Here is a 19,199-nt window from a genome sequence, read left to right on the forward strand (position 1 = left end):
ATAGCAGTTAATTCAGTGTACCTAACAACATATTTTCCTATCTTAGGTTTTTCTATTGCTGTTGAAGTAGAAATTGCAGCAAAGCTCATTAAGTACATTGCTCCTTAACATGGCATTCTCCTTGACCCAGACCGTAGACATGAATTTCAAACAGGAATAAAAACACATACCTCTGACCCAAAGCAATGAGAGGATAATAACAGAGCTAAAAATTAGGGCAAAGTTACATAGGCAGGAGAAAATAAAAGCATGAGGCGCTATGGTCAAAAAAGAGAACGGAGAATGGCAGTTGTACTTCTTCTGTGATATATTTGTATCCCGAGTACAGTGGCCTCATCTTCAGTAACTGGAGATACAAACAACAAAACAGTGTATGTTTGAAGTGCTAGATTAAAGAGTTATTTTGTGTATTTAATCACAATTTCATCTCTTTTGTATATTTAATTTTTTCTCCCAGCAACAAACAGCTAATTGCAGCTCTACAACTACAGTTGAAAGCTTTTTGCAGGAGGTTTTTGTGAAGATCTTATGTAAAGATGTAGCGTAGCTGTAAGCCAGTGGCGTCTCTTGGTGCAGTTTGAGCAAGCACAGATCACAGTCCACATCTCTGGATTGAAAACCTGGAGAGGAGAGTATCAAAAGTATAAGATGTAATACAGAGACTAGGGGAAGCTACTTAAGATGAGGTGTTTCTAAGTCAATCTGTCTCATTTAACAAAGACAAGATGAAAATTGTTTAGACCACGATACATAAGCTGCTGAGACTCTTCAGTCTTTTCATTTGGAGTTTTTCAATAATCATGGCTTGGAAGCTTATACTGGATGAATTAAAAGGGTAAATAAGGCACACATTCAAATATTTATGGTTGTTATTATTAGCAATAAAGGAAATAATTTTCTGGATGTCATTTAGATTAGGATTTATCAAACATGACTTCAGACACATGCTCTGTAGATGTCTACACCTAAATTGATCAATGAGAGTTCCCTTTACTTCTCGGTAGAGAGAAACAGGGTAATATGAAGTGAATTCTTGTGTCAGTTGTTTGTGTTTGCAAGATCTCCATCCACTGGCACAAGCACAAGATAATAAGGTGGATGTCAAGGCCTGAGCTAGGCACACCTAGCATACTTCTGTGGGTGGAAGGTGTGCCTGAGGGTAAGTGCAAGAGTGGTATTTTGTGATGTTCATCTGCTGATTTGTACTGCCTTTAACCTCTGATGAAATTCACAGCAACTCCAGCAAGGCTTTTCTAGAAGACCTGTGGAGCTTCCCAAAATACGTAACTTTTTGGTCCTTGTTGGGGTTTAAAATTTTGCCATCCACAGATATGAAATTTTTCTAATAAAATGTTTTTAACATACCAGAAAAAAGTAAATTAGATAAATTGTAGCAGCTTTGAATGACAGAGTTTGCATGAAAGCTGCTGGATTTGGGGGAATAATTTTGGTTATAATGTGACTTTTTTACTATTTTTTTTTCTCTACGCTTCTTCATTGTAGCATAAGGAGAGCAGAATACATGTTTAAGTCATGGACATTTTATGGTTCTGACTAGAATAAAAAATGTCAGCATTAAATGAAAAAAAACCTTTTAATCAACTTACACTGACTTTATGGTCATTCTGTTTGTAGACAGTTGATGTTTCACATTGAGTTTTCTGGCAGAGAAACATGATCTGGTCCCAGTTAATACAGGGAAATGCTACAGAATACATGTTTAAGTCATGAACATTTTATCGTTCTGACTAGAATCAAAAATGTCAGCATTAAATGAAAAAAAAAACTTTTAATCAACTTATACTGACTTTATGGTCATTCTGTTTGTAGATAGTTGATGTTTCATATTGAATTTTCTGGCAGAGAAACATGATCTGGTCCCAGTTAATACAGGGAAATGCTGCTACTGTAGTACTAATCCATGTTAAGATGTGTTTGTCTATATTCTCTTATGCAGCAATATAGCATTGCTTCTACCTTTTTTCTCTTTTTTTTGTCTTCATTTTCTTTTGTCTACTTTAACACTCTTCTTCTGTTGCTTACACTGAGTTCCAGGACTGTCATGAACAATTAAACCTAAAAGCTCTGAGTAATTATGGCAGGTAATATTCTAATAGATATTTGCAGTGTCTTAATTTTCTTTTGTCTACTTTAACACTCTTCTTCTGTTGCTTACACTGAGTTCCAGGACTGTCATGAACAATTAAACCTAAAAGCTCTGAGTAATTATGGCAGGTAATATTCTAATAGATATTTGCAGTTATTTCAGTTGGCATTGATTTCATTGGATTATGTTGGCTATCACTGTGTTTTAGTGCAATCTTTTAATTGTTTCTCATCATGACTGTTTCAGCCATTAGAAGAATGGTCTTTGTTGGCTTAAAATTTTTTGTGTTGTCTTTTATCTTGGAATAGACTTGCCTTGTTCAAGTCTATATATAATGGGAGATTTCTACCCCTTCAGGACATCAGGAAGTTTTATCATCTTCTTTTCCAGAATCTTTCTCTTGTAGTGCAACTGACCTAATACATCTTTAATTCTGCTTTCACTTACTGGCCCTCTCTCCGCATGAATTTGCGAATATATTTAAGATACCTCAAAACACAAACATAAGTGCGTTTTCAAAGCTGACATGCCACTTGTTCTTTTGTGGCAGAAAGGCAGACAATACTTTTTGCAGAATCATAGAGTAGTTTGGTTGGGAAGGCCCTAGGCTTTGCAGGCCTTGTGCCTGCTACACTAATACATCTTCAATTCTGCTTTCACTTACTGGCTGTCTCTCCACATGAATTTGCGAATATATTTAAGATACCTCAAAACACAAACATAAGTGCGTTTTCAAAGCTGACATGCCACTTGTTCTTTTGTGGCAGAAAGGCAGACAATACTTTTTGCAGAATCATAGAGTAGTTTGGTTGGGAAGGCCCTTAAAGATCATCTAGTTTCAACTCCTCTGTCACGGGCAGGGACCCCTTCCATAGAAGATGTTTGGTTGGTTTCCAGAGTGAGATGGGTAATTGCAGTGGTAATTAGGTCCTTTATATGAGTTGCAATATGACTGCAAATTTGCTTAATCAAGCTTAATAGAGTGAGGTGCGTAGAGCTTTTGCACAAGGACGGACAATCATCATTAAGTCCAAAATGGCAAATTTAAGAAATGTATTATTGGAACTTGGTCTGCACTAAAATTATCTTAATTCAAATGTCAAGAATAGTTTTGTTTCTTGAACAAATGTGGTGTACATCTGCTCAGCTTCAGACTTAAAGATACCATTTGGATCTGTTTATACTCTCCAAGTGGTTTTCCCTTTTAGCTAGACGTGGCTCACTTCAAAAATTTCATCTCCTGAAATTAATTTCTACCAGTGTTTCTCATCAGACCATCAATGAAGATTTTAATAACCAGGATTGAAGCAGATGAACAGAAGTATGCCCACTCTTCTTTAACTAGTGTTTTTAAGTGTTATTCTTAAAAAATGATGGAACAGAGATTAATAAATGCAATGAATACTTTTCCAACCCAAGGGAACAGTTGAATTAAAGTGTAGGCTGCAAAATGCAGAATATATCAAAGCACATGGAAATCAGGTTTCATACTGTGCGAGGCATTGAAAGTCCATACCTTGCCTGTGGAAAAGTTTAGTTACAAGCATTATTTTGTATAAAACATTACCTTTTCTGCTCTCTGACGGCACATCATCAATCTTGAATTAAAAAGAAGGGAAAAATAAACTAGTAAGTACTCAGTTATGCTCATGTGAATGTATAATGGGTGTTCCTTATCAAAACACCACTCAAACTATGAAATTACTAGAGTTTGTGGGAACTGAGAATCTAGTTCCTTATGTTTTCTGTGCCATATGCAGAAATGCTGTAAGTTGTGCTCTATGGTAAATACTTGGTCCTCACACTACAGTTTGATTTCATTTCATTTAGTCTTTACAACGATCAGGTATGCCAGAAGGTGCTATACTTATTTAATGCAAAGATTTGCACTGATTCCATCTGCTGGTAGAGCTCACCCAGAGCCCCAAACAGGAAGTTTTGCTATATTCCAGGCGTTTTCCCCCCTCAATTTACTTATCCCCTCCTTCCAGCCTATACACACACTGCATGCTTTTCAGATCGAGTAAGTGAGAGGTTGGGTGACAAATTAGACTAAAAGCATCTGTTTCTACTTCTATGCTGGAAATGCTGAGACAAAAATACACTGGATGTAAAGTGAGCTAGTACGTTTATCCAGCATAATTTTGGAGATGATGCTCCACTAGCTGAATTGTCCCTGAAATTAGGCTACTACTGAAAATACATTTTGCATTTTATAAGAGACTGAAAGAAAGTAGTAACACAGATGTACTGTAGACAACATAAGGACTCCTTGAAAGTATGTGCCCAATCTGTATTTTAATAATTGAACATATTGAATTGAGTTTTTTAACTAGGTCTGAGGATTTTTTTCTTTTTTTGTTAGCATGCTTAAAGATTAGAATTTTTCTGTTTGAATAAAGATTTTCAGCATAGTTGCTGGAAAGCATCTCTGTGGAGAAGCAGCTGGGGGTACTGGTGAATAACAAGCTGTCCATGAGCCAGTACTGCCCTTACTGACCAAGAAGGCCAGTGGTATCCTGGTGTTCAATAGGAAAACCACTGACAACAGCTTGAGAGAGATGATCATGCCCTTTTACTCTACCCTAGTGAGGCCACACCTGGAGTGCTGTATCCAGTTCTGGGCTCCTCAGTGAAAAGAGACATGGGGCTCCTGAACTGGGTCAGTGGAGACTGACAAAGATGGTTTAGGGACTGAAGCATCTCTTACGAGGAAAGGCTGAGGGAGCTGGGCCTGTTCAGATTCTGGAAGAGATGACTGAGAAAGGACCTAGTCAATATCTCTAAGTGCCTGAAGGGAGAGTGCCAAGAGGATGGTCCAGGTTCTTCTTGATAGTCCCAAGCAACAGGACAAAAGGGACTGAGCAGAAACTGATGCACAGGAAATTCCACCTGAACATGAGAAAGAACAACTTCACTGTGCAGGTGGCCATGCACTGGAATAGGTTGTCCAGAGAGGCTGTGGAGTCTCTGTCACAGGAGATGCTCAAGAACTGTCTGGATACAATCCTGTGCTGTGTGTTCTGGGATGGCCATGCTTGAGCAGGGAGGTTGAACTGGAGGATCTACTGTGGTCCCTTCCAACTTGATCCATTTTGGGATACTGTTTAGGAAACTGTGTTAGCAAATATTTTCCCGTACAATAAAGCATTCTAGAATCTGATTTTTGAGCGCCCAGAATTTAGGATTGTAGCATTTCAGTCCTTTGAAATGATTTCACGTTTGTCTGGTATCTTATAGTTTATCAAGCTGTTGATTGAATAAGATACTGATTTCCAAATTTATGTTTTCTTGTGCTCTTTATGAATATTGTACTTAGTTGTTTGCATTGGGAAATTAAAGGCAGATTGCGCCAGGTTGCTGCTTAGAAAAAGAGAAAGAGTAATAATCTTTTTTGTGTCAAGAGTACTGTAAGATTTTCTTGTATGATCTAGCACCTATAGTTTCAGATGGTTAGAAGCTCATTTATCATAAAATGTTCAGGTTGTGTTTGGATCAAGGCAGTTCTCCTAGGGTCAGTAAAATCCTGACAGTTTTCAGACCAGGATTTTCAAGAAACTTTGTATGTTCAGCATTAATAAATTTAAATATATGAATAAAAATTTGCAGTACTGAGACCACAATGAGGTTCTGTTTCTCATGTCTTAGAGAGTAATTGCAGAGAAAGGAGAAGAAGATTAGTATGTATTATATCAGCTTTCCCCTGAGTAGAGAACCAAAGGTTCATTCTGATAACTTGTGTGGTATTAAGTAGATTATGCTTTGTAAGCACTAAGGTTTAATACCTAATTCCTGAAGCCAACAAGTAATCTTAAAAGATGTCTAATAATAATAATTTCAATTGAAAATGCATTTATTGGCACAGATAAAAAGCAAAAGGTCATGCTGATGTAGTGTGTGGTGTTCTTTCTTAGTTGTCCTGCACTGCTGCTGAAAAAAGGAGATTACTTCTGCTCAATAAACTTTCAATATATCAAAAAACCTAAAAGCTTGCTTAATTTAATAGTTTTCATAATACCACATCTTTCCTGGTTGGCAAAAGAAATGTGTATCATTTGGTAAGACAGCATTAAGTATCTTGAATCATCTGTATGAGCATGATAAACATAAAGGCTTGTATTCCACCATGTGTTGTGGATCACCTCTTTCTCTTTATGAATGCTTTAGTTTTTAAAAGAGACTATAATTACATGTTCAGTTAAGATAAATGACAACCTTTATTCTTTGCTAAATGTCTCTGAAGAATGAATGCAGGAAGACTGCAATTCAAACTATACAGGTACTTTTGTTTTATGGATATTTTTTTCTTTCTTAAGGAGTTGGAGTAGGAATTCATAATTACATTTAGTAGTACTTCTTTTCTTAAAAATTGTGGCTCACCATCTCTGGCAGACTATTTATAGTCCCCAGAATTCACATTCTTTGCTTACTTGGACTTTCAGTCTACAAAGCCACAGCTGTTCTTACTATGCTTTCACCAGTGCTGTGATATACCAAGTAGGAAAGGGATTCTGTTCTCAGCTTCACCACTGTAAAATATGGTTATATATGTGACACATTTCCATTTACAGCAGTTGAATTTCTCTGGATTTTCATGGCTGTAACTGAGATTAGTTTTTTCAAAGCCCGACAACATCTCTTACTTAAATCCCTACCCATTGCAGCAATTCTTAGTGGCAAAAGATGTACGTAATCCCATATTTGGATTTCAGCTAGAAGTTCCTTTCTGCACAAGCTCATGACTTTCTTCACAACTCTCCTTTTCACTCTGAAGTTGTAACTGTGCCCTCAGGCACTTGCAGCTAAAGCAAATAAAGGATTTGAGGACCTAACACAGGACAAATGTCTTTATCCAGCACTGGATAAAGCTTCTACACTTCTCCTGCCACTGCTCCTGTCTTCCTCCATTGCTGCTCAGTTTTGCAGGTCCATAAGCTCTTTAACCATGTGCTGTTTGGACTAGACAGATGTGCCCAAGATGGCACTGCTGGCATGCATAGCATGGTGCCTTGCATGGGCTTCCATCAGGCACAAGCTGGGAGTGTAACAATCCTTGGGGATCCCAAACTAAGAAGCAGCCTTAGCTCATGCTAGTGTAATTCTGGCTGAGTGAGGCTTTTCATGAGATTCCATACCTTATGGTAGATATCTTGGCAGTAGCTGCTCCTTGCTTTTTATATCATAGCTTAGCATTTGTCATGTTTGCCTGAGAAGTGGAAGCCATTGGAGCCATTTCCTCCTTCCTGAGGAAAATCAAATTATCTCTACCTCACTAAAACATCTCCTGACTACCTAAGAAGTCTTCCATCTTCTAGAGACGCCTCTGTTTTTTTGAGCTCTCCAACATATGAAGACAGCAAACAAGTCATCGGTAAGATATTTATTCATGCTTAGAGTGCTGGATCCAGTCAGATATTTCAGCTGTCTTTGTTATTACTAGAACTCAAGATTTGTTCACTGGTGGCTTGGTGGTTACCCTGTGTTACCCGGTTTAAAGGCAAAACCAGTGAGAGATTCCAAGTCAGAAATACAATTTATTAGGAAAAGGGAAAAAAACCAAATACATACAATAATACAAAAGAAAAACCACTGACAGAGTTGGAATATAACCTGACACCCTGCTGGTTAGGGTGGTGGTAGCAGTCCAGATGAAATGGTCTTGTTGAAGTGGTGATCCTGTAGAAATGATCTGGTACCTCCTGTCCTGTGACAACCAGTGGGTAAGGGTGGCTATTCCTCTGGGAATCCAGTGGAAAGACTGACTGCTCTGTCCCAAAACACAGATTATATCCAGGTCGGGATGCTTAGCTCCTCCCCTCCGAGGCACAGCATCTCACAATGGGCTGCTGTCCTTCTGAGTCACACCGTGGGTCCTTGATTACCTGTTAAACAGAAATGGCTCCTGGAGGGAATTATCTCTGAGTCATGGGGCAAGGCATTGATGGGCCCGTGCCGCTGTGGGTCCTTGATTACCTGTTAAACAGAAATGGCTCCTGGAGGGAATTATCTCTGAGTCATGGGGCAAGGCATTGATTGGCCCGTTAACAGGAGATAAGGAAAAAAACAATGCCTCCCCCACCTTGGTTTCAGCAGCTCTTGAGGATGGGAATAGAATACATTTTTATATTGTAACCTAGGACGCCCTGGAAGACTTCCTCTTTTAGATGAGTGCAGTAAACACAGAGCTATAAAGGTAAAGTAGCACCGTTCTTTACTGAAAAAAGTGCTTGCTTTTTTTTCAATTGGCAACATCTTTTTCTAAATCTCACCTGTAAGATTCTGCATTTATGACAGATTTTGAATTGGCGGTAGTTTCCTTATGAACAGATTAGGCTGATGTGCAGTATTGGTTAAGCAGAACTGATCTGATCAGTAAAACAAAGATGCCACATGTCCAGCAATCCAGGAGTCCCACAATTTGTATGAGTAGGTCATCTGATGAATTTGTGATACAGATCTTTGGCTGGTTTTCTGCCTGGTTGGAGGTCTTGTATACTCTGAGTTTGGGAAAATAAGAGCAGAAGTACAGCAAACATAACATTTCAGATTGCATTATTCAATATCTGTATTTGTTGTACTTGCTGCAAAGTTCCAGATTGACTTCTGAAGATAGGAGCATACTAGTTCAACAAATCTTTGACTGAGTTTGGGTGTTCTGGACAAAATTGTTTTACTCTCCAAGTTCGGCCAGAAAAGGAAAGAAATATATTATTTACTTCAGTAGTTTGTTTTCATTGTGAAGCATTTTATTTTTTTGGTAAATATTTTATTTTGGCTATGAAGGTGTTATAGGAGATTCATTATATTTTGTGGTTTGATTGTTTCCCATTCCATTGGAAGAAAATTATAACAAAGCTTGTTTACAGAATTTAAATACCTTTCATTAATATAGTATTTTGGTAGTGTGCAAAGCTGTCATAAAAATGGAAAATCCTGGATACTAAATGAGTACATCTACTTTCTACATTGATACCAAATTATGTCAGTGTTGCTGTCAAGCACATGCAGTTGGTGGAACAGGGTGTTGTATATGTACTTAACATACAGGTATATGTACTTAATAGGTGATAGAAAAATAATTTGAAAAAATAAAACCCCTTGCAAATAAAATTGTTAGTTCCTAGGAAAAGGGGGCTTGATACTTTTTCTGATAGCAGTAAACAGAAAAGGCACTCCCATTTTAGAAGGATAACTTTAATGAGTGAAAGTTCTATAGTGATCCAAAGATATTGAGGTGCTGTATCATTGCAGACAGAATTTAAACTTTTTACTTTTAAACTTTATCAGTGTAATTTGTTTCTTGCTGTAGGTACATGGAAATGTTACTGACTGTGCACCTGTATATTATGTTGTAAACTTTTAGCTCTAAATGTATTGGTTGGGCTTTGAATTTGTCTTTCTTGAAAGAGATACCAATATAAGTATCTTTTCCAGTTGTTCTCAGTGTATGTTTTATACTAATATCCATCTTACAAAAGAGGTGTTAGAAAACAAAAATTCTTCTCTGGATATATTACAAAAAGCACTAACAGAGAAGATAGTAAGGTAGTATAATTTATCAGCCAGTTTATCTTAATTTCAGTGGGATTGATGAAAATAAAACTATAATTTAATCTGTTCAGCTGTCCGATTTCCCTCAAAGTTGTATTAGTTTGTTCTTTCCTTAAAAATAGAGAAAAAAATCACATAAACAATTGTCCCTTTTTGTGAAGGTTCAAGCACAAGTGCGACATGCAAAACTCAACTTTGACAAACTGAAGACTGATGTCTGTCAAAAAGTGGATCTTCTGGGAGCCAGCAGATGCAACCTCCTTTCTCACGTGTTAACAACATATCAGGTATCCAAGGAAAATGTTGACCTCTGAAAGGATGCTTTCCTGTTAATGTGGCTTTTTAAGAGGTTACCATGGCAATATTCAACCGTAAGAATATGTAGCTAGTGTTGGAAGGAAGATGTGAAATTTGCACTGAAAACAGATTTGTGTTAACATTGGCACTGAAATTTTACCTTGTCTTACAGACAACGCTGCTTCATTTTTGGGAAAAAACTTCACACACAATGGCAGCCATCCATGAAAGTTTCAAAGGTTATCAGCCATATGAATTCACTATGTTAAAGGTAAGGAATATATAGATATATGTGTTTGCCCAGTGATAAGCAGTAAGAGATCATACAAGAGTGTAGAAAGCTTGTTGATATTTTCTCCATATTTTTTCTGACACTTTTATCCCTGTTTTGTCTTTTCATTTAAATACAAGTTTTCTGTTTAATGTCCTTGTGACCAGCTGTGCTGGTGGGCTCCTTTCTTACCTTCCTGATGTTAAAAGGTTTCTGAAGATGTTTTTATGTTTGCTTTGATCCAGAACAATTTCAGTCTAATTGGTGTAGGTAGCCTGTATTGTTGCTGGGTATTTATTCTTTATGCTCTTTTGTATCTAAAAGTTTGATTATTTGAACAACACATAGAATGTTTCAAGATGTATAATAACATTTGGACACCTTGGAGAGGAACTTGGGAAGAAAATGCATCTGCTTTGGTGTACCCTTGTGATGGAAGAGGAGGGACATTTGGGGATACTTTGTGCCTTTTGAACTTCCTCCTGTGAAACATTTCACCATGCTTTAAATTTGAAATTAGATTGGGAATCTATGATAAAGAAATACCATCTATATTGAACCCACACATGTAGCAAGCAACCCCATGAAGCAAAAAATAACTGTAAAAATGGTTGTGAATATTGTAGTGTGTTTAGGATGCAGCTTCTGTTATGAAAATCTTAACCAATTATATTGCTCACCTCCTGCACTGAAAAGATGTGATTTCCTGTTTTTCCACTGATATATATGCTGATAAATGATGCTAATCAGGAGATAGTTTAAAACTATAGGATTTTATGTAATTCTGTAAAAACAGCTGCTTGGGGGTAAGACTGTGTTACTGGCTTTTAGTATCAGGGCTTTTTTTTCTTTCAGTCTCTGGAGTATGGGGTTATTTGCTGTACCAAAGTCTTCTCCATGATCTCTTGTCCCCAGCAATTAGTTTCTGATTGTTTACATTAAATGATTACTAAGGTGATTAAATCAAAATCTGGTGATTGCATCAGGTGAGATTGTGTTGCCTAAGAGAATAGATGTCTGCTGCTACTTCAGTTGCATTACTAGGGTAAGTGAGCTCTGCTTGTCACTTCTGGAGGGTATGGTGAGTCCCATCTCACCTCTGCTACACCTGGGTGTGGAATAACAATAGGTGATTATGGTTAGGGAACTGATCCTCACCAGTCATATCATATGTTCATGCCAGAGTAACTATATATTAAAAAGGAGCTGCAAACTAATTTTACATTGAGATTATGAGGTATTATTTTTTAATGAAGTATGGTAGATAGCTATAGCTGATCTAAGGTCATGTAGTTTCTGATGGAAAAACTTTTGATCTAAAAATGTACCCAATGGAGATGCCATGTCTGTTGTTGACTTTATGCCTGAAAATATAAAATCAGAATATATACTGGATTAAAATACACATAAAATATTTCAATGTGCCCCTCTCTACATTTAATTGGAAGTTTCTTCTGCCTGATACCATAAAAGGGGTCTTTCTTAAACGGAAATTTTGAATTTGATGCTTGCAAATAATTTTTGTCTTTTATGATCCCATAAAAGACAAAAATTTGCTCATACAAATTAAACTAAGCAGCTGTGAATGTAGGATTAGTGTTCTACTTTAAAACAAGAAACTAATGCAAGTTAATATTTGATTTAGACATAGATTGTTTTACTGAAAAATCAAGAGGTGCTATGTACTAGAAAACTGCTATTTGTATTTTGTAGTATAAATATGTATTTGTGTACCAGGTTTACCTCAGGAAAGAGACTCTGAAATGCCTCTTGGGATTGTTTCTGGAAAGAAAACATTGTCTTTAGAGATGTTTGCCAAACTCCCTTAATGAAAAGCAGCCCATTTGTTTTCTTTGCTTTGGGGCATGTGCAGAGAGCAGTATAATTGTGCTATTGCAGCTGTATTTTGTAACTCTTGAGTTTTGTGCTTGATGAAAGATCATTATTAATGTGCTAACAGCTCTATGTATAGTGATGTAAAAGTATCTGTTACTGTATCCATCGCTTTACTATTACAGGTGATGGGCTGCTGTCTTGGTAAAGCCATTAAGGTTTCATTGTCTTGAAATTAACATATATCAAATGAATTCAAGTTTATTTCAGGAACTACCTCTCATGAATAATACCTTTTAATTTCTGTTACCATTTATTTGCCCTAGTTACTTAAATAATATTTAGTTGCATTCTTTAAATTTAAATGCTAGAATATCAAACTTTCTGAAGAGTTTGTATTAACTTAGAAATAATAGTTGCACTGGTGAGAGAGTCAAAAGGCAGAAATCTCAGTGCATCTATTTATTTCTGTGTGAATTGGAATACTGCTGCCTGAACTCCTTACATGGAGTGCTCCCTTGGAGTACTCTGTCCAAGCAGGTACTAAAACAGTGCTGCCTTCTGCTGACCTCTGCTGTAGTCTGGTATCCTCTCTTGTTTCTTTACTCATAGACAAGATTGCCTGTGATTTTGCATCTCTAAGGGTTTTGGGGAGGTGTGGTATTTCTTTTCTTGATGGGAGGAAATTCTGAGACAACCTGTTTTCCCTCTTCCTCTTCAGTTCTCCCTCCAAATGAAATATGCTCAAGTTTTTGTCTGCTCAGTGCTGTTGCACTTTTTCATAAATGTTGTTACATCTTGGAGTGTATGCCTGGCTCCTGAAACTGCCCTTAGCTGTGTTGCTTTGATTCTTTCTCTGTCAAGAAGTGCATTACTTGTCCAAGGCACTTGGGAGGAGCTGTGGGTGAGCTGAGTGCCATGTCAACACTGCTGAGTTAACTGTGGAGGGCAGATTTTATGTGCAATCCAGATGATCTTGGCTTGACTTGAAAGAAGCCCAGATGCAGGTGAAGGAATTTAGTGAGTGAGTAGCAGCCAGAAATGGAGCCTGAGCTGGAACCAGAGTTAACTCTGCAGTGGAGGAATCCCTTGTTGGCTTGGATACTCAGTCTGAGTCCTGGGAGCAGGTGACTGAGTGACTTTGCTGTTAGAGACAGACACACCAGGCAGATTGAACGATTGTGAACTTGCTCCACTGGTGTGTAAGGCCTTACTCTGATTTTGTAGTATAAGAGAGATCTAAGAAGCTGGGAAGATAGGTTTATAAATATGCAAGGATCCTACTTCAAGCTACAAACATGGTGTAGCTCACAACAAAATCCATTCTAGCCCACATGAGCAGCCAGAAAAGTGCTGTGAAGTAACACATCTGTGTGCTCTGAGCAGCCAAGACAGGGCTATGTCCAGATGAAATGTGCTCGCTGTGGTCTGAACTCAATCTCTGTTGTCATAATTCTGTTTAATCACTGCACTTTCTACATGGTGAGGCTTCTTCCCTTTCTTCTAATGTAACCTAAAACAATTAAGAGAATATCATATTTTTATTTCTATGATTGCTGACAGTAGTGATCACATTATTGTGGGTTCATGTTTAGAAAATGCTTGACTGTGGCTTAACTTTGTTTCACATCATACTCATTCTCTAGCGTTTTTAAATCTTTTTGAAAAGATACCTCAGTTTGTAGTGAACCTCAGAATGCAGAGTAGAGGAAAATAATATTATTATTTGATGTCCAATTTTGAGTCCGAATAAAGTTGTTATGTGGAATTATTGCATCAAAATACAGCTTCTGATTATTGACAGTTTTTGTAATAATCGCCATTGAAACCAAAGCTGTATTTCAGAGCTATGTTTATTTTTCTGATACAGGAAATGGTAACTGCCATTATTATCATGCTGTTTCCTTCCCAAGGTACTTGTGAACTCCATTTCTATATGCTGTTTCCGTGGTTTGATCACAGTCCTTTAAATACGGATTTCCTGAAACTGATGAAGGAAGCTTCTTAAAATATAGGTCCTTAAAGAAGGCTACTTACTTCCCTGAAGTTTTTTTTGTGAATATGCAGACTTTATTTCTAATAATTTTCTTTAACTTGTATAGCTAGGCAGTGGTCAAAGTAATTCTGGTTTTTGTCCAAAATCTTCCTAACCCTTTTTGGAGCCAGCTCTGAGGTGCTATACTTGGTGGCAGTCAGAGCACCACACCTGTTTGATCATCACCTCCTGGTTCAGAGTCCTGCTGTGAAGGTGTCCAGGTGGTTAAAGTGCCCAAGGCAGCACAATCTCCATAATGCAGCACTGCTTTATTTCTCTACACTGCACTTTTGTGCAAGTATAGTCGATACTTGTTCTTGAACTCCAGTTCAGAACTTCTTGGAATGGAATGTCAATGGAATAATTTCCATCAATTTTAATAACACAAGAAGTGCAGTCTAATCAATACCCAGTACATATGCAGGTAAAGGGTGACATCCATACATAGGTTATCTAGCTGAACTGGCTGGTGTCCTTACTCAGCATCCAAGAAGTGCACTTACATGTGATTCTGGGTAGCAACAGTGTCAAATAGAAGAGTGGCAACCACAGAATAAGGTTCATTTCTTTAAGGCTTTTTTATTATTGCTGTTTTTGTGACCTTCTTTTGTGATCTTCTTTTGACCATGTCTGCGGTGCTGAGGCTGCTTATGACAAATTAATCAGCAGTTCTATGCAGAATTAGCTTATTTAGAGGGGGGGAGAAAAAGCAACTGCAGCACATGACAAATGTAGAAGTTTAGTTTCTAAAATACTGAAATTTACATTCCTTATACAGACAAATACTGAACCAAGCAGAAACTGGAATGTTCCTTCTGGGAACTCCTCTGTCCTGGTTAACAGAGCAGTGGAAACAAGACCTGCAGCATGTCTGGGAATGCTTTTGTTGTGACAGATGGGCTGGGCACCCTAACTTTTATTCAATCAATTAGGCTGTGGTTTTTCGTTTTACTTTTCTCATGAAACACATTCATGTTTTATTCAAATTCCAGATGTAAAACCACTACATTTTTGTGGGTTTTAAGTTTGTATAGAAGGTGACTTCTCTGTTTTACCCTTGGTCAGGGGGGGCGTGAGAATAAGTTGGAATGAGATGCATTACTGTTACTATCAAGGCAACATTAATAAATTTAATTACAAATGGTCAAGACTATTCACATGTAACATGGTTTAATATTTCAGAAACTGAGTCGAATTTTAGAAAGAGGAAATTTTTTCACCTTCACAGCAAAATCATTTGATAGAGATAGAAATATTTACATTGCTAACATGTGCTTTACCTAATTACTGTGTTCCTTTATTTAATTTTTTTAGACAGAATTTCTAATTGATACATGAGTGACAACTAGTAATATATTTATCACTTCAGAGTCAGTCTATAATGCTTGTGTTGGCTTGTTCTCATCTCCAAATTTTGGTTTAAAAATGCTCACCATGAAACTGCATGTTATTGTCTTGTAGCACAACCTTTCAGACTGCAAAGGGACAGTAGGGTTTCATAATACCACACCTGGCCTTCATCAAACTAACATCCAAGATTTTAACCCTTGTTTCCAGATTCAGGATACAATCAGTGTCTTCCCACGACCACTGCAGTTGCCAAATTTGTGTAAACAATTGTGGAGGGGAAAAAGAGAAAATAAGAAAAGAAGCAGTATATGAGGAGCAAACAGATGTAAAGAATTTATTTTTCTCATCTTAAAAAATGAAGAGAATTAAAAAATAAGCAAATCCCAAAAATAGCAAAGAAAAATGCCATCTGGCCTGCTTTGCACATGGTATAGATAGATTTACTTAGAAATATTGAAAATATTTATCTAGAAGTAATAATTTATAAATACTAGAAACAGAACATGAGTTTAGAAGTTGCCACATGCCACCTTCTTATATAAAGAAGTGTTCACAGACTGAATTTGAATGAGTATCTTCTAACACTGTTAATTCTGCTTGAGTCAGATACTGTTTTGATATAGTATAAAACCATTTTTGCTTGATTTCTCCTGGTTCTAGAATCAGGTTTGGTCTCAAATGACACACTTTAGCTTCCCTGATTCTAATTGGTTTTCTTCTTTACATTTATATTATGGTTTTGATCTAGAGCTTGCAAGATCCTGTGAATAAACTAACAGAAAAAGCAGAAAAGGAGGACCAGCAGATTGAGAGCACCAATTCAGTGGAAGATCAGCAGAGTCAGTAAGTCACGTGTCCTGTATATCAAAATAATAAGTATTTTTGTCTATAATCTGCTTCCTGGTTGCTAAAGTCACCAAAAATAAGTAGAGATACAGACACAGCTGGTCTGATTTTACTGCTTACCTCAATATAAAAATTCCTGAAATGTTGTAATGTGTACATCAAAGCTAATAAACTTAACGATGATAAAATCAAGAGGTTTTAAAAGACCCACAAAACCCTTATGTGTTTTTCATCTTTTCTGGTCTTCTTTTTATTTTTTTCCGGTTTTGCTTTATTTTTTCTTTATTGAAAGGAATGGTAAACAACTATACATGGGAGAAGATACATGAGCATTGTATTTCTCCTTTCAGTAGCATCTCCTTTCACCTGGAAATAGGATATAGATTACTGATTGCTCCAAGCAGCGATTAGTTTTTGTAATGTATACAGCATCAGTTAGTAATCCAATGAAGCAGTAGGTACTTAGTATAAAGTACATCTAAGTGAGCTGATGCTGTCAAGTTTTGAGTTACCTGTAGCTCTGAGCTGAGAGAGACTTATGAATGGGCTGCTGTGGGGAGAAGAGAACAGGAGAAAGCGATGTGATCCCTCCCCTGCCTGACCGTCAGGATTCAGTTGCCAGGAGATGCAATGTTGATACAATCCTGCTGCCACCTGTTGTTTTGGCTATCCCTGCTTAAATGGAGCACCCAGCAAAGGATCAGTTGTCAAAAAGCAGAGAACAGTTTGACTGATTAGTGGATTTTGCCTGGCAAAATTATTTATTATTATAATAATGGATTTTTAAGAGGTTCAGATTTTCAGTCATTTTTCTGGTTCAGATTCAGAACCACTGACCAATACCACTTTATAAATTGCTCAGATTTGGCGCTGTTGATATTAGAAATGACTTGACTACATACCATTTGGTAGGTGGTTGTCTCCACAGCACTTACGTCCATCTGTGTCATCTCATATGACAGTAATAGAGTTGAATAAATAGCTCTCTCCTCAATGTTGAATGTAAAGTTCTAGAATGAATGTGTGATTTATGCAAGATGTGTGCATTGGTACCTACCAGGAAATGCATCAGATGTCATGTCATGGTTTTACTTGTGTTTATTTATGGATTATCTTTGTCCTTGTCTGGCATAAAAGTGAGGGACAAAACATGTCACCCTTTTGCTGTCTAAAATCATAAACAAACATCTAAGATTCGAGAAGAATTACGCAAGACAAAGCTTTTTAAATCCTCACGAATTTTCCATTCACAGTAAACATTCATTATACTAGAATTTGGCCTGAATCTAATTTTCCTCTGCCACAGTCCTACCCCCAAGAGCAGGGGAGGTGTCTTTTTCTGTCCTGTCACTAGAGGGTAGGAGGAATGTGCCTACACAGTCCTTTTCACCACCACATCAGCCCTGTGGCTGCTTCAGTCCCTACTCCCTGAATGGTTTTAAACAAAGTGATAGCAGTTGGAAAGTGTGTGTTCTTCACTGAAGAGATCACCTCTGTATAAGAATTGCACATAAACTGTGCCTTTATTTTTCCCTGTTGAGAGCTTTTTTCATCAATGCTGCTGATCTGTTGTTTTAGAAATCTGCTGACATGGGGCAAAACTGTTCTGACTGTTGATTTTTAATTAGTTGCTGTTAAAAAGAGAAGCACTAAGTGGTTGGTTGCCATTTTTGGGGAGAAGGAGGGGGAGGGAGCTGGGAAACAGTTGTAGCTCCTTCGTGATAGCTATGAAAGATCAAATGTGCAAACACAGAATACACAATACTTTTCAGTAGAGGTCGAGTCAGACTAAAAATGGAAGCTGATAGGATTTGCTAGTTCAATCTAATTTTCATTTACAACAGACCTGCCAATGAAACAATAAAAGGTAACAACAGACCAGCAAATACAAAAGTCCATCTGTTATTACAGTTTATTTGTTAATGACATGAATCTGTAATGATTTGACCAAAAAGAGGAAAATGTATTGTTATTTTAGAGCCTTGGAATTATTTTTCCAATTTTTTCTTATTCTTTCAAATTAAGGTTGATTTCATTAGATGACGAGAGCCATACCAAGGAATCAAACTATTCAGGTATTATATTTCATATTATCATAACTCCATAAATGCTGTAATACTTGGGGTTTTTTGTTTGCTTTGGTTTATTTCCTGTATCAGCTTCACCCAGCAAATCCCTACAAATGCATAAAATCAAAGGCCAGAATAATCTGTTAATCCCTTGCATGTTACATCCCACTGCATTTCATTCAGTCATTCTCAGACGGTCAAGTAGCTTGTGTTCCAAAGCCTAATTCTTACACAAGGCATGTGCCCTTCAAGAAAGGGATCTGCAGGTTAGTAGGTGAGGCAAGGGAGGTGTGCCACATAACTGACTAGTTTGTTCCAGTCATTAAACTGTAGTCTGTGAAAAACTTGAGGAATTCAGTGGAACTTCAGCAAGATCATACTCAGCTGCTGCCAATGACCTTATGTGTTGTTATTACCCAGTGACACAGCCAGGCTCCAACTGGAAATGCACTGAGAAAGAAAGGAGGGAATAGATACTAGTGATAAAAAGAGAAATTCTGAGTACATACTAAGAAGCAAGTGCTTGCAGTGAGGGTGGTGAAGTACTGTAAAAAGTGGAATCTTCATCCACGGAATTCTTCAAGATGATCTAACTTTTTCTACTAAATCAATGGAGAATAATTTTAATGTGTTATATTTTATCCTTCATTAAGATACTTATAAGGTACTACATGAAAGTCAAGACTACTCTCAAATCTTTATTTGAGTGGGTTAATTGTATTGATATCTTGAACTCATAATCTGATCTTTATTTTTGAGGTTTTTGTTTCCACTCCTCTTCACAACATCCTTTTTCAAATATGAAGTACATAGCTGGACAAGATATTTCTGAATGTTGTT

At 37.2% G+C, this 19,199-nt stretch overlaps 1 protein-coding gene across 6 annotated transcripts in view; it reads left to right on the forward strand.

Annotated features, from left to right (window-relative positions):
* Positions 1-19,199, forward strand: part of ICA1 (islet cell autoantigen 1) — a 67,168-nt gene that overhangs the window by 33,405 nt on the left and 14,564 nt on the right. For all 6 annotated transcript variants that reach the window (XM_039708091.1, XM_039708118.1, XM_039708108.1 and 3 more), the window contains 4 exons: positions 9,820-9,945; positions 10,128-10,226; positions 16,193-16,287; positions 18,316-18,365. In XM_039708091.1, coding sequence (XP_039564025.1) covers positions 9,820-9,945; positions 10,128-10,226; positions 16,193-16,287; positions 18,316-18,365 — 370 coding nt within the window. The remainder of the gene's footprint in view (positions 1-9,819; positions 9,946-10,127; positions 10,227-16,192; positions 16,288-18,315; positions 18,366-19,199) is intronic.

The sequence above is a fragment of the Passer montanus genome, unplaced genomic scaffold, assembly GCF_014805655.1.
Source record: "Passer montanus isolate IOZ18808 unplaced genomic scaffold, ASM1480565v1 scaffold10, whole genome shotgun sequence".
Classification (NCBI taxonomy): domain Eukaryota; kingdom Metazoa; phylum Chordata; class Aves; order Passeriformes; family Passeridae; genus Passer; species Passer montanus.